This window comes from Ictalurus punctatus, chromosome 28 (assembly GCF_001660625.3).
Source record: "Ictalurus punctatus breed USDA103 chromosome 28, Coco_2.0, whole genome shotgun sequence".
NCBI lineage: Eukaryota > Metazoa > Chordata > Actinopteri > Siluriformes > Ictaluridae > Ictalurus > Ictalurus punctatus.
In genome coordinates, this window is record NC_030443.2 from 1,938,897 (window position 1) to 1,952,102 (window position 13,206).

General features: G+C 41.9%; 2 protein-coding genes across 2 annotated transcripts; one reads left to right on the forward strand and one right to left on the reverse strand.

Annotated features, from left to right (window-relative positions):
- Positions 1-1,778: 1,778 nt before the first annotated feature.
- ftr84 (finTRIM family, member 84) lies at positions 1,779-6,304 on the reverse strand. Its single transcript, XM_017459590.3, has 9 exons — positions 5,712-6,304; positions 4,850-4,945; positions 4,370-4,495; positions 3,976-4,083; positions 3,624-3,780; positions 3,291-3,344; positions 3,099-3,167; positions 2,643-2,779; positions 1,779-2,517 (listed from the first exon to the last, which is right to left on the reverse strand). Exons 1-9 carry the CDS (start codon positions 6,264-6,266, stop codon positions 2,110-2,112), a joined length of 1,710 nt encoding a protein of 569 aa, XP_017315079.1. The 5' UTR covers positions 6,267-6,304; the 3' UTR covers positions 1,779-2,109.
- Positions 6,305-9,275: 2,971 nt separating this feature from the next.
- Positions 9,276-12,727, forward strand: tppp2 (tubulin polymerization-promoting protein family member 2). The gene is made up of 4 exons (XM_017459608.3): positions 9,276-9,410; positions 11,022-11,219; positions 11,617-11,770; positions 11,862-12,727. The coding sequence occupies exons 2-4, from the start codon at positions 11,023-11,025 to the stop codon at positions 12,054-12,056; spliced, it is 546 nt and encodes a 181-aa protein (XP_017315097.1). The 5' UTR covers positions 9,276-9,410; position 11,022; the 3' UTR covers positions 12,057-12,727.
- Positions 12,728-13,206: the final 479 nt, after the last annotated feature.

Here is a 13,206-nt window from a genome sequence, read left to right on the forward strand (position 1 = left end):
ACGACAGAGGTTCTTGCAGATGTTTTCCCGTAGCAAAACACGTTTGCAGTTTGTCTAACGTTTCAAAGCTACAAAACTGCGTACACGAAGCCAAAATCGCGAACGGTTGCTACGCAGACCCACTCGGATTTGCCGGCGTAACGTTCCTCTAAGCCCGCCCCTACCAAAACAACTCCGCCTCCCTAAGAAAACTGGAAATGATGTGTTTTGATAATTGATAACGTATTTTCACTTTGAACTTTAAATTTGTAAATGGGGGATGGGAATGAGAATTTGTCTGTACAAAAATCCCATCAGCTACGGACTTGCGTTGATTTCCACAAGGTGTTCACCCGTAAACGAATAAACGCATTCCGTAAGTTCCTCAATTTGTATGTTTCGCCGTAGCACAAAAGTCAACATTTACGTTAGAAACTTAACAAACACAAGACTCTATTTTTTTTTCTTCTTTCAGCAAACTATTCGATGAACTCTATCCGTCCATTTGATACAAGTCGAGATTATTACAACATATAACATGTATTATTACAACATGGCTGCTCTGAGATCTGCGGAAATGATTAAAGCTGGGGGACACGCGAGCGAGAGTGATGGGCGGAATGAAGGATGAAACGTACGGACGAAAGCAGATGGGAACCTGTACCTTGATAACGTACCGATACGATAAGCGGAACAAACAACGTGGACTAGTCGTGGGTTTCAGATGATGTAGGCAGCACTTCTGGGATAAAAACACGATTCGGTGATTTATTGTCTGTACGTTTTCATATTCCAATAATCTATTGACGACCTCCACACTTTTAGTTAAGAATTTGTATTTGGTTAATTTGTTAACCCCGCCCCCGCCCCCACCCTGCCCACTCATATTGAAATGGGTTATAGTTCAAGATTATAAGGTTTAATTCGGCTGCGTTGCCCATGCTGTGATGTTTTCAGCATAACAAGTTGCCGGTACTTTCCTCCTAATTGCAACTTAGGATAAACCAAGCTTCTGGGAAATGTTTGTTTGATGTATAAAAATAGGACATAATATGATACGAGTGCTTTTACATTTGAAGTATAGACTTTGATATATTATTTGTTACAGATATACTGTTCAAAATACAAAAAAAGCTACAAAACATTCAATATATGAGTAACTATGTGAGGTGGAAACTTCTCGAGTAATTTTACTTTGTTATTGTAAATAAGTATTATTTTGTTGTATTTGACGATTGTATCTTCGATCATCTGTATCCGTGACCTTGTCATGCTACACAGCGTAGCTAGGTCGATAAGCTATCTGTGTGTCTGAATACGGATGCTCCACTGGACTGCAGTGTTGAAATTGAGGATGAGCGTCCCCGGCCCTACCTCAGTAAAACGTTCCAATCTGCTGGAGTAAACAAAGACTCGTGTAAAATGAAGTCCGGGTAATTTAAAAACGGTAAATTTTGCTAACGTCAACTGCGTATATTTAACCAAGTTAGCTTGCTTTCTTTGCTAATGCCAGGTTAGACTAGCATCAGTTCCGCTAATTGGCTAAGCAGCAAGTCAAATTCTAGCTAATGGTAGATAGTAGATATGTACACGATGTTTTACTTCAGATGAATTCTTTAGCAAACTAGCATCAGTCATGCATATGAGCAGAAAATGTACATACTCGGTTGGCTAATAAGCATGCTAGTTCATTAGCATGCTAATACGTATAGGTACAGATATAAAAAGTCTACACAGCCCTGTTAAAATGGCAGGTTTTTTGTGATGTAAAAAAAAAGAGAAAAGAAATTAAGTTAATATCATATCAGAAACTTTCTCCTTTATTGTAAAAGATTGAATGCTGTGATACAATCAAAAAGTGCTTCAACTGGTTTTATGGTTTCACAAATACCTGCCATTTTAACTGGGATGTAGACATTGGTGTTAGTCATTGTAAATGGACAAAGAAATGACTTGTTAAGGTTTTCTGGCTTTGGAGGACCTTACAACAGGCTGAACTTTTATGAGAAGATTCCAAGTAGAACCCTACTGGCCAGCTGAGAACTCCTAAATTTTCAAAGAACATTGACTTGTCTTAGTTTTGGCCCTTGCTGAAAGCAGGATAAATCATGTTTTAGCTCAGTGTTGTCCTCAGGAGTACAGCTGTGTGATCTTCTCCGGTGAACACAGCGATACAGAGGCTCCGACTCCAAACCCTGCATATAGTGGCTCGGAGAACTTGGCCTTGAACCTGTAGATGAGCTCCATATTTTCTGAGATGGCGTAGAAGGACAGCGAATTACCGGCGTAATCGAGATACACGCCGATCCGTGAGGCCCTGAGTGTGCTTGAAATATCTTTATCCGTCTTGTTGTGCCAGGCCGAGTATCCGGAGTCAGAACACAGGAGGCTCCAGGATCGGTCGTTGTAGCCGAGGAGGCTGTGCGAGTTCTTGCCTTTACGGCTGATGCTTTTGTAGGTAACGCCGATGGAGAACTCGCCGCTCCATTCCACCTCCCAGTAATAACGGAAGCCACTCAAAGGCTCAGCGCACAAGACCTGAGACAAACCGGATACGTTCCAGAGTCACCGAGCAGGATATTCGAATGTGATTTGAATCATAACGTTCAAATTTAAGCTTGAAAAACACAAAATGTAAGTGCACCAAAATCCCCAAGAAATACCTGACAAAAGCCGTCAAAGCGGTCTGGATGCTCTGGGTAAAACTGGACCACGCGTTTCCGAATTGCCCTGCGGTTCCCGTTGGACAGGACCAACTCCTTATAGGCCGTATTGGGGTCAAAGGTAAGTCTCACTGTATCTGTTCGCCAAGAGAACATTTCAGAGATCCATGAGTATTTACTTATACAAGTTCTAAGACCAGGTTCTCATAAACTCTATCATGGTCTTATTGGGGCAATTCTTTGTTAAATCATTGAAACCCATGGGGGCTCTTTATCATGATATTTTTCTCTACAAAATCCACACAAAGTCTTACATGAGGGCAACAATGATTCTAGCCCAGTTCCTGAATATCAAAACCGAAAGTGTTCATTTCTTGTTCCCAACAATACAATACATCTAATCCAACACCTATAACTGCCATTTACAACCTTAATTCTAACATCATCACAACTTACATCTGAGGAAGTCTGCTCGAGTTTTGGGTTCCTGAAGATCAGCTTTTGTTGGCATGGATGAAACATGATCTAAAATATTTATTAAAAGTTGCAGATGAAAAGAACATACGCATAAAAGATTAATCTTGGTAGTATACTATTTGTAAGGCTTCTAAAATGAATGCTAAGAAAGGGACATTGGTGTCATCTTACCTTTAAACCAACCACCATTCCTGGGGATTAACACATAGACCGGGATGTCACTCACTACAGGTTGGGAGTGGGGGGGATAAAAATGTCATTTTTGATCACTGGCCGAGAATACTTGCTAATGCTAGGTCATATAAACCAACATTTCCCAAATCAATCCTCTGGGAAACCTTTGATTATACATATTTTTGCTGTAACACATCAAAAACAATAAAATAAATCCAAACCCTGAATAGAGTAGTATTTGCGAGCAAGAAGCAAAATATTTGGGTGGTTTAGAAAACCCTGACATAAACCAATGTTAGCATGTTAGATGTATGATAGTTCATTGGTCACCTTTTTTGGACAAGTTGTCCAGCTCTTTTTTGCAGATGTCATCCAGGTGTTCCTTCATGATAGTTACCGTTTTGGTAACCTCATTAAAGGAGAACTCTTGGTTGATCAGGACTTTGGGCACCATTGGCTCTGGGGCAGTATACATCACCGGAAAGTTCTACAAAAGTGTCGATTGCACCAATAATGAGTTTGTTATAATTAATTGCCAAGTGGTGTCCGAGTCTTAATCTAGTAGAAATCAGTTGTTACTAATTGCTACCATGTGCAATTAAGGCTAGAGCTGAAAATCTAGTTCATTAGCTTCTGAATTTGAAGAGATATCTGTAGATGGTTCAGGAGCGGGGTGGTGTACCTGTAGAAAATGTATGTTGTCCTCAGTGTCAAGTATATGCCGTAACTCTGCATCTCGCCTCTGTAGCTCCATGATCTCCTGCTCCAACCGCTCCACATAGCTATCGGCCTGCCGATATGTTCAGACTTCACAATTATACATGTATATTTCTATAGATCAGTACATTTTGGGCCTTAAGCAGGTGATAGCTTTTAGTAAGAGTACAAGCGTACAATCAGTCAGGCAGTTTAATAAGCCTGTTCATCTAGCTAGCATGTTAGCATTGAAAGATTTTCAAGAGATCTGTTCCATCAGTCAAGAATGGAACAGTGATTAGATGTGTTTAGGGTAGAACAAATAATAACTGGACAGAAATGGCAACCTAGCTGGGAAGGTCTACTGTCAGGTGACTTGCCTGTGCCATGGCGGCCTGCAGGTTAGCTTGAATGAGCTGGCAAATCTCAGCATGCCAACGCTCCACAGACTGCAGCATCTCGCTGAAGGTCTTATCGCTGGCCGCTTGGGCACGGTGAGCATTACCCTATTAGCCAGGAGGCAGTGGAAAGCATGAGTTACCTCTAAATCTTCATGGGTCTTTCCTTATTACGTTAATCAGTTTATAACTGGAATTGCAACCAAGCTTAAAAGCAATTCAAGCATCTAAAATATAATCCAGACCCCCAGACTGTAGAATTACTTTCCACAAAACACTTTAGGGTCTCAACCTATAATTTACCAACCACGGCTGACTAGAAATGTAGGTAATATATTGCCAACCATGGCCAATTATAAAGAGGTTATTCTATTGGTTATAGTCTTTTGTTGACATTTTGTTGGCCAACAGATGGCAGCAATGGATAAATGAGTACGTACTTAAAGTAGTCACTGAACTCACCTTGAGAACTTCCACATTATGCCTGAGTTCCTGTAGTTCCTTCATGCGCTCCTGGATAACATGCTGGACTTCAGACTGGGTCCCCACTAGCACTTTCTGAAGAACATTTGCACCTGTGAGAATGTATTTTGTTCTGCTAAAAAGACTCATTCATTCAGTCATCTTCATTAAGCTCTTTATCCTTGTCAGGGTCATGGTGAAGCTAGAGTCTATCACAGGAACACTGGGCGGAACACCCTGGAATACACCCTGGATGAGATGCCAGTCCATCTCAGGAGACCATGTACACACATTCACACCAAGGGAAGTTTACTGTATGTGGAAGTAAACCACTGAATCCAAAGGAAACCCATGTGGACCCTGGGAGAACATGCAAACCTCCACACAGACAGTAACCCGAGCTCAGGATCGAATCAGGGACTGCAGAGCCGTCAGACTGTGATGCCCTTACTTTAAGATGTACAGTATAAATAAACAAGTGTTTTATTAAAGACATGTTCATCTTGTCTAGTCAGTTATATTGGGCAAATTCCATGAGCTGGACAAAACAAATCTGTACAGTGCTACACTGCTTCAAGAACATTCTTCATTCTTCAAATCAGCACAAAGTTCTCTTTGACGTCTACGTAATTTGCATACCATAGAAACTTTGTAATGTCCATATTACTTAAATGTCTCAACATGCCAGTTAGCCAATAAGCAATATGAATTTTGTTTATCTGACATGATCTTAGCTTGAACCTCTGCAACTAGCAGTTCCTGCCGTTTCCATCCAACCAGCAAGTTTTCTCAAACAATATCTAAAAGTCGGAGCTCTGTATTTGTCTTTCTATACATGTTGGTTTTTATAAAACGGTCTTACTTGCTTGTCGGTACGCTCATCCTCGGCACCGACTATGTTGTGTCCACGGTGTTCCCTCACCGTGCAGAGAACGCATATACACATCTGATCCGATTTGCAAAACAGCTCCAGGCTCTTCTCGTGCTGTGGGCAGATCTTACGATCTAGATGCCCGATCTCATCGACCAGCTTGTGCCGCTTGAACGTGGCAGACTCATAGTGAGGCTTGACATGTGTCTCACAGTAGTACGCCAGACACACCAGGCATGACTTGACTGCCCGGTTCCTTCGGCCTGTGCAGAAATCACACAACGAGTCCCTCTTGAGGTCCGGAAAGGGTGTTAACGCCGTTAAAGGTGAGTGACGTTCACGAGAACCAACGTCAGGCACGTTGCGGCGCAGGACAGGACGAGGAGTGAAGGTTGCCCGACACTCTGGGCAATTGTAGACACCCAGGTGGTCCGATTGGTCCCAGTAGACCTTGATACATTCCAGGCAAAATGCATCTCCACAAGGGATGGTGATGGGGTCCTGTAGTGCATCAGCACACAGAGAACACATATAGGAGTCTGCCATGGTTTACAGCAACTAGTGCAAGGAAGGGAAATGAAGGAACAAGAGGAGTGGTGTGAGGGAGACTTGAAGACCAGTGCCCGTATTTACAGAGTAGATCTTGGATTGCTAAGCCAAACATAAATTTTAGAGGTAAATGTAAGACCTTGCTTGTGTGTAAACAGAGATAGTAGCTTGATAGAACTGTGTGTTTATGCTGAGAGAGGTAATCATGGATCACATGTCCAAGACACCAAGATACCAGCATGGAAACCATCAAAAGATGGGGCGAAGCGATACACACACATACATTCACTGGAAAAAAAGGAATTCTGGGAAACCATTAAAGGTTCTATATTAAAAACCTACAACCGAGTGTTTCCCAAACTAGAAATGTTTTTTTTCTATGAAGCTAAGAACCCTTAACTATACAGGTTCCTTCTCATTGGCGGTGGAATGGACTAGCATAGTGTCGACAACAAACACGTTTATGCAGGTAGGCGTGGTCATAACGTGTAGTGGATCTCTGAGCGAGACAGACAGTATGTTGGTCAAGGTCGTTGGGTTGCTTCTCAGTCAGTTAGGGCCACAGCTTAATGATTCCAACATGATTCCACTCACAAACAAGCTTGATGCTCACTCCTGGGAGAATAAGAGAATTACTGATACTTGATAAACAGTTTTACTGAACATTGTTTAATGAAATTGTACACCTTTCTTCCCAAGGCCAGATTTTTTTTACATGATCCGAGACAGGATCTGTAAGAAGACCTTGGAGCGTGGATCTGTGAGGCAGCAGCACTATGGGACTGTGTTGTCTACAGTTATTAATTCTTGCGATGAAATGCCCATGGAGTGTATCTCTTAACCTCTGTATAAAAACATGCAGTTTTACATTAGATTTACAGACAAACATCAACAACTAACATAAAAACAACCACTATTTAAGACACGTTGTTTTCTTCACATTAAGTGTGCTCTTAGTCTGGTTGAACGTTGGTGAGGTTCTCAGCAGTGCCAGTAATGGCCACAAGAGGGCATTTTATGCATTGTGGACTCACAGATTGCAAGGAAGAAGTTTAAAGATCATGTTTCATGTTTGCGCTGGCTTGCACAAAAAAAGTTTTGTAATATAATGACTTTCTCTTGCCATGAGTACCCACATCACAACATCCCTAACTACTCAAAAGAAGACATGGAGTTACTGATTTAAAAAACAACAACAACAACAAAAATGGAGGAAGTTTTATGATACAAATTTCACTTGCACACAAGTATTGTTATATTGACGAATTGTTCATTACATCTTAAGCTCATAATTTACGCGTCAATGTATGGATGTACAGTTTTTACATTCAGAGAGGTTCCTCCAACCTCCCAAGATGCTGATAGGTGGATTGGCAACACTAAGTTGGTGAACGAGCTAGGTGTGAACGAGTGTGTATTTGTGTGTGCGTAGTGCCCTGCGACGAACTGGCATCCCATCCTGCTTGTATTCCCGCCTCACACCTAGTGTTTCTGGGATGTGCTTTAGATCCACCATGACCCTGAGCAGGATAGAGCACTTTTTCCACTTCATTTCCCTCCCTGGTTTGAGTTTGAGCTTCTTCTCTGGCTCCTGCAAACTTACTCGGGCAAATCATTGTTACCATATGATGTTGAGTAAAACGATCCCCAATCTGTTATTCATTTTTCGAGGCGACGTCGAAAGAGTGAGTCAGTCTCGAGATGGTTGCACAAGAAAACAGTGAGAAGAAGCTGAATGCAGGTGTTAGCTGGGGGAATTTGAGGGGTTTGGTTCTGTAGCGATACGTAGAAGCAGGAAGAACCTCGCTGTGTTTCGCTGGTTTTAATGGATATTGCCATTCTTCAAGTCAGGTCTCATGTTATTGCTATCCAACCACATAAACATGATGAAATACTGAGCCTCAGGATTCGGAATCATGGTCCCAAAGCAAGATCATACATGACGACTGTGCACAAAGTTCAAATCATACAAACAGTGGGATGAGTCTTTCGCAGATGAGTCAGCACTTTCAATAGACTCGTGTGTCCATTCATTCATCTTCAGTAACCACAAAAAATGTTTCTGTGGAAGCCTCTTTCCAACGTCTGAGCTCCATGAACCCTGAGACGTGTGTTTGACTCTCGGTTTCTCTCAGTGTATGAGGGACGTGGCAATTATCAGGATAAATGGAAACACGGAAGCCACGGTTGCTAACAATTATCTAAACGAATTAGAAGGTGGAGTAAGATTTCACGAAACAAGTCAGAGTCGAGCCAAAATTTTTCAGGAGCCGAAAGAGTCGACTCTTCCAGATGAGCCGAGTCAAATGATCTGACTCTTTGAAACATTAATCAAAGAACAAGTTTGGTTATTTAATAATGAGCAGATTAAAAACTCCTCTCTTTTTTTTCCCAAATGAAGTCACCACAGCTCTGCCCCCTCCCCCTTTTTTTCTTTTAAAATGGAGTTACACTTCCAAGGATTGTGAATTTGCAGACTTCATGAAGCAAATCTTCTATAATACAGTGCTTTTATCATGCACTGTATTTTCAACTAACCTCTCCTCTTAGATGTCTCTCTCTCTCTCTCTCTCTCTCTCTCTCTCTCTCTCTCTCTCTCTCTCTCTCTCTCTCTCCCCCCATGTGTGTGTGTGTGTGTGTGTGTGTGTGTGTATAAAGCGAGTTGCAGTGTCGGTTGTAATGACTGGCTAGGGCGTGGCAGCAGAGAGAAAGATGGAGAGAGAATGAGACAAGTGAACAGACAGCACAGGCAGAAGGAGGGAGAAGAAGTAAGAGGAAATCAGAGGGACACAGAGGGAGAGAAAGATGGTGAGGGAGACAAAAAAAAAGAAGAATGAGACAGTGACCATGATGTCATGCTTTGTGCTGGGCTGTGCCTTCTCTCCTCCTCCTCATTCTCTGAGTTACGTCATAGCAAACACACACACACACACACACACACACACACACACACACACACACACACACACACACACACACACACACACACACACACACACGGAATGGATACATACACAAAGATCAGGAGAAGGAGGGAGGGAATACACACACACACGCACACACACACACGCACACACACACACAGCATCCTTGTGCAAGCATCGCAGTATAAGGTTTAGGAGCATCTCACCTCATTCACAGGTAGGCCGTCTTGTTTATTACACACACACACACACACACACACACACACACTGGTAAACACCCAATGTTATGCCGTAAGCTCGGGATGAGGGGTGGATCCATTATGCAAGATGCATAATGTTTGTTTTTTGTTTGCTTCTTGACAGGTGCAATTGATTTAGGCCAAAATGAAATTTCCCTCCTACACCAAACGTAGTCATGTTTGCTGTAGGATGTTCGCTTCTGTAGTTTTACACTAGAGCTGTCTCACCTGACATTGTTTCTGGAAATACATTCCAATTTTTAATTAACGTGCTTCCAACACCTACATTAAGCTGAATCATCTCATTTACGGAATAAAACACTGTATTAGGAGATTAACAGCACACCCTGGGGGGCACGACGGCTTAGCGGTTCACACGTTTGCCTCACACCTCTAGGGCTGGAGGTTCGAAATCCCACCTCCTCCGGGGTACTCCGGTTTCCTCCCCCAGTCCAAAAACATGCCTTGTAGGCTGCTTGGCATTTCCAAATTGTTCGTAGTGTGTGAACGTGTGTGCAGTTGTACCAGGGTGTCTCCCGCCTTGTTCGGTGTGTGTATGTGGTTGTGTGTTTGTGAGCAGGAGACTCATAAAGCTCCTTCACTGATGCACTCACGTCGTTTGCCGAATTAAAATGCTTTTAGTGCGCTTTTAGCGTGGGTGCCTGTTGAGTGAGATTAGTGAGCGCGTCTATTAGCTCTTCAATTTCATTAGCAGTGAATGAGGACAAGTTTACGGGCTAGCAAGGAATAACATTTGCTGCATTTAAACAGGGCCGTGCGATCGCATTTTTGAGTACAAGAACATTTCACACGAACAGACTGGTTTTCTTCTGGTACTGACTACTGTGAAAGTCATGATTTACTCTTAGCTCAGAGTTCATGAGTTGTGAGACAAATCTCAGCGTTTATCAAGACAGTAGAACTCACAGAAGCTCAGTTAGCAGTCTACGCTAAGTTTTATTTACGGTGTAATTCCGGCCAAACGGTGTCTTTTTTCAGTAATCTGTCAACACGTCTGAGAGAAATGTTGATATTTTTAATACGTTTGTGTCATTTCCACTGTCGTTCCACCTTTACAAAGTCCATATATTCATAACGGCAATGTTTTTTTCAATATAATAGAAGTCACAGAAGTTCACATATGGTGTAATTGTACTCATTTAACCAAGTCGTTTCTCAGTAATTTACCAAAACATGACTGAAATGTTCATATTCCCAACATGTATGTGTCATTCTTACTGTCACTGCTCCTTTACATTATTCATATTTAACATATTTAATCACTACACGCTAGCTAGTTAAAACTTTACCCTCGAGAACCATAGAACATATCTTTATCTTCTCAGAGCACAGAGTGAAGTAGAAAAAGTTGGAAATGTTGAATTAATATTCTAGAAATTAATATTTTCTATCCTTTTATTATTATTATTATTATTATTATTATTATTATTATTATTATTATTATTATTATTTGACAATGTAGACAATCTGTCTGTTGAACACTTTTAGCTTTAGTTTCTTTATGCGTCGTTCTCTGTGGAAGTCCTTGTCATCGTTGCTCATAGTCGTGCGCCTCTGTTTTCCATCAGCATGGCGGAAGGTTCTGGCTCGACGTCTTTGGCGGAGGTTGAGACGGCGTTCAAGAAATTCGCGGTGCACGGAGACACCAAAGCCACGGGGAAGGAGATGACCGGGAAGAACTTTGCCAAGCTGTGCAAGGACTGCAAGGTGATCGACGGGAAGGGCGTCACCGGCACTGACGTGGACATCGTCTTCAGCAAAGTCAAGTGTGTTTTCCGCTACATGCTGATACAGTATATCGCCATATTTAGCAAGGGGATTATAATTTGTTCGAAAGTTCTTTTTGTTTATATAGTTTGGCCAAATTTGAAGGAAACAACATGTTCTCTATCACTCTAATAGTTGCTATTCAGAGCCACATCAGAACTAACTGCAAGCACCGTTTAGGTCAAGGAGGCAGATATAGGAAGGTGGTGTTCTCCAGAAGTACGTTAAGTTCCCTATGACATCTCCTATCCACTTCCAGGTTGCTAGATGTCATGCAGTGTTCCCATTAAGTGGGTGGGATTTGGAAAGAAATAAATTGGGAGGAAGATTTGGATAGAAATGGAGTTCAAATATCTGAGTTGTGTGTGTGTGTGTGTGTGTGTGTGTGTGTTTTAGAGCCAAGTCAGCACGTGTGATCACGTTCGAGCAGTTTACCCAGGCACTGGCAGAGTTGGCTCCAAAGCGCTTTAAAGGGAAGAGCCAGGAAGAGGCCCAGCAGCTCCTTTACGGCCTCATCGCAGGCAAAGAGCCTGCTAACGTGGGCATCACGGTAAGGACTTAACAATCGTGCCCACATTTTCTCTTATCAGCCAACACAACGGTCAATACAGTCTCTTTTCCCTCTTGATTTCTGTGTCTAGAAAGTGGCGAAGGCGGGAGCCGTGGACCGTTTGACAGACACGAGTAAATTCACCGGCTCTCATAAGGAGCGCTTCGACGAGACGGGAAAGGGGAAAGGCAAAGCCGGAAGAGAGGAAACCCCTGATACTAGTGGCTACGTGAGTGCATACAAGGGCCATGGCACTTATGACAGCAAGGTGAAAGAAGGAGAATGAGAGGAAATGGAAAATTATCCTTATGCATGTATTATTGTGTATTACGGATGGTGTATATCTGCTTTATACCTGTGGAGAAAAAAAAAACCCGTTCAAGGCAAACTAAGCTCAGCAGCTACAGTACGGTCATTCACAGAAACTTCCGGCATATCTCTACTAACATTCCAGCAACCTTCTCTATCACGTTCCAGCAACGTCTTCACAAATGCTTTCTCTCTCGCTTCTGTCCTTATATTAGTGCCTTATATTATAGCGTTCATCCCTAACACTGTAGCTTTATTGTGCTGTGAGAACTTCTGTAGTTTCTGGTCTCTCCTAAGACCAACACAATTTATTTTTAATGATGTAACTCAGTGATATTTCAGAAAGCAGTGTTGTAGCATTCTGCGCGATATTTACTGTTTAATCTGTAACCATGTAGAGAGTTAAGAGGATTGATCTCAGGGGTAGACTTTGCAATGGTTCATTTATTTAGCTGTGAAAAGTTCAGATAAAGAATGCTGAACTAAGTGAGATAGAAAGCTACCCTGATATCTCACTCACTGTAAAGAGAAAGCAAGTGTCCTCTGCTGGCAAGGTTTCTGCTGTTGTATCAGCTTTGTGCATTTCACTTTCTGTCTGTATCTGTTAAGCAACATTGAAAATTCCCAAATAAAATATGTCCTCAAATCAAAACCATGTGCTGTTTTCAGGTTTCAAGATTACACACACTATAATATATATATATATATATATATATATATATATATATATATATATATATATATATATACTATCAGTAAATTATTTCACGCTTCCACGTAAAACTGTGACCAAGAAAACCTAATTTTATCTTGGATTTGGTATGGAATGAGTCTTGGATGTTGTGCGGTCTGGAACTTGGACCTTGTGAGCTCTGAATCTTGGACAATGTGAGGTCTGGAACTTGGATTTTGCATGGTATGGGTCTTGGATCTTGTGAGTTCTGAGTCTTGGACCTTGTGGGGTCTGGAACTTGGATTTTGTATGGTATGAGTCTTGGATCTTGTGAGGTCTGGAACTTGGATCTTGAACTCTGGATCTTGGACAATGTGAGGTCTGGAACTTGGATTTTGTATGGTATGGGTCTTGGGTCTTGTATGGTTTGGCATTAAATCTTGTGTAGTCTAGA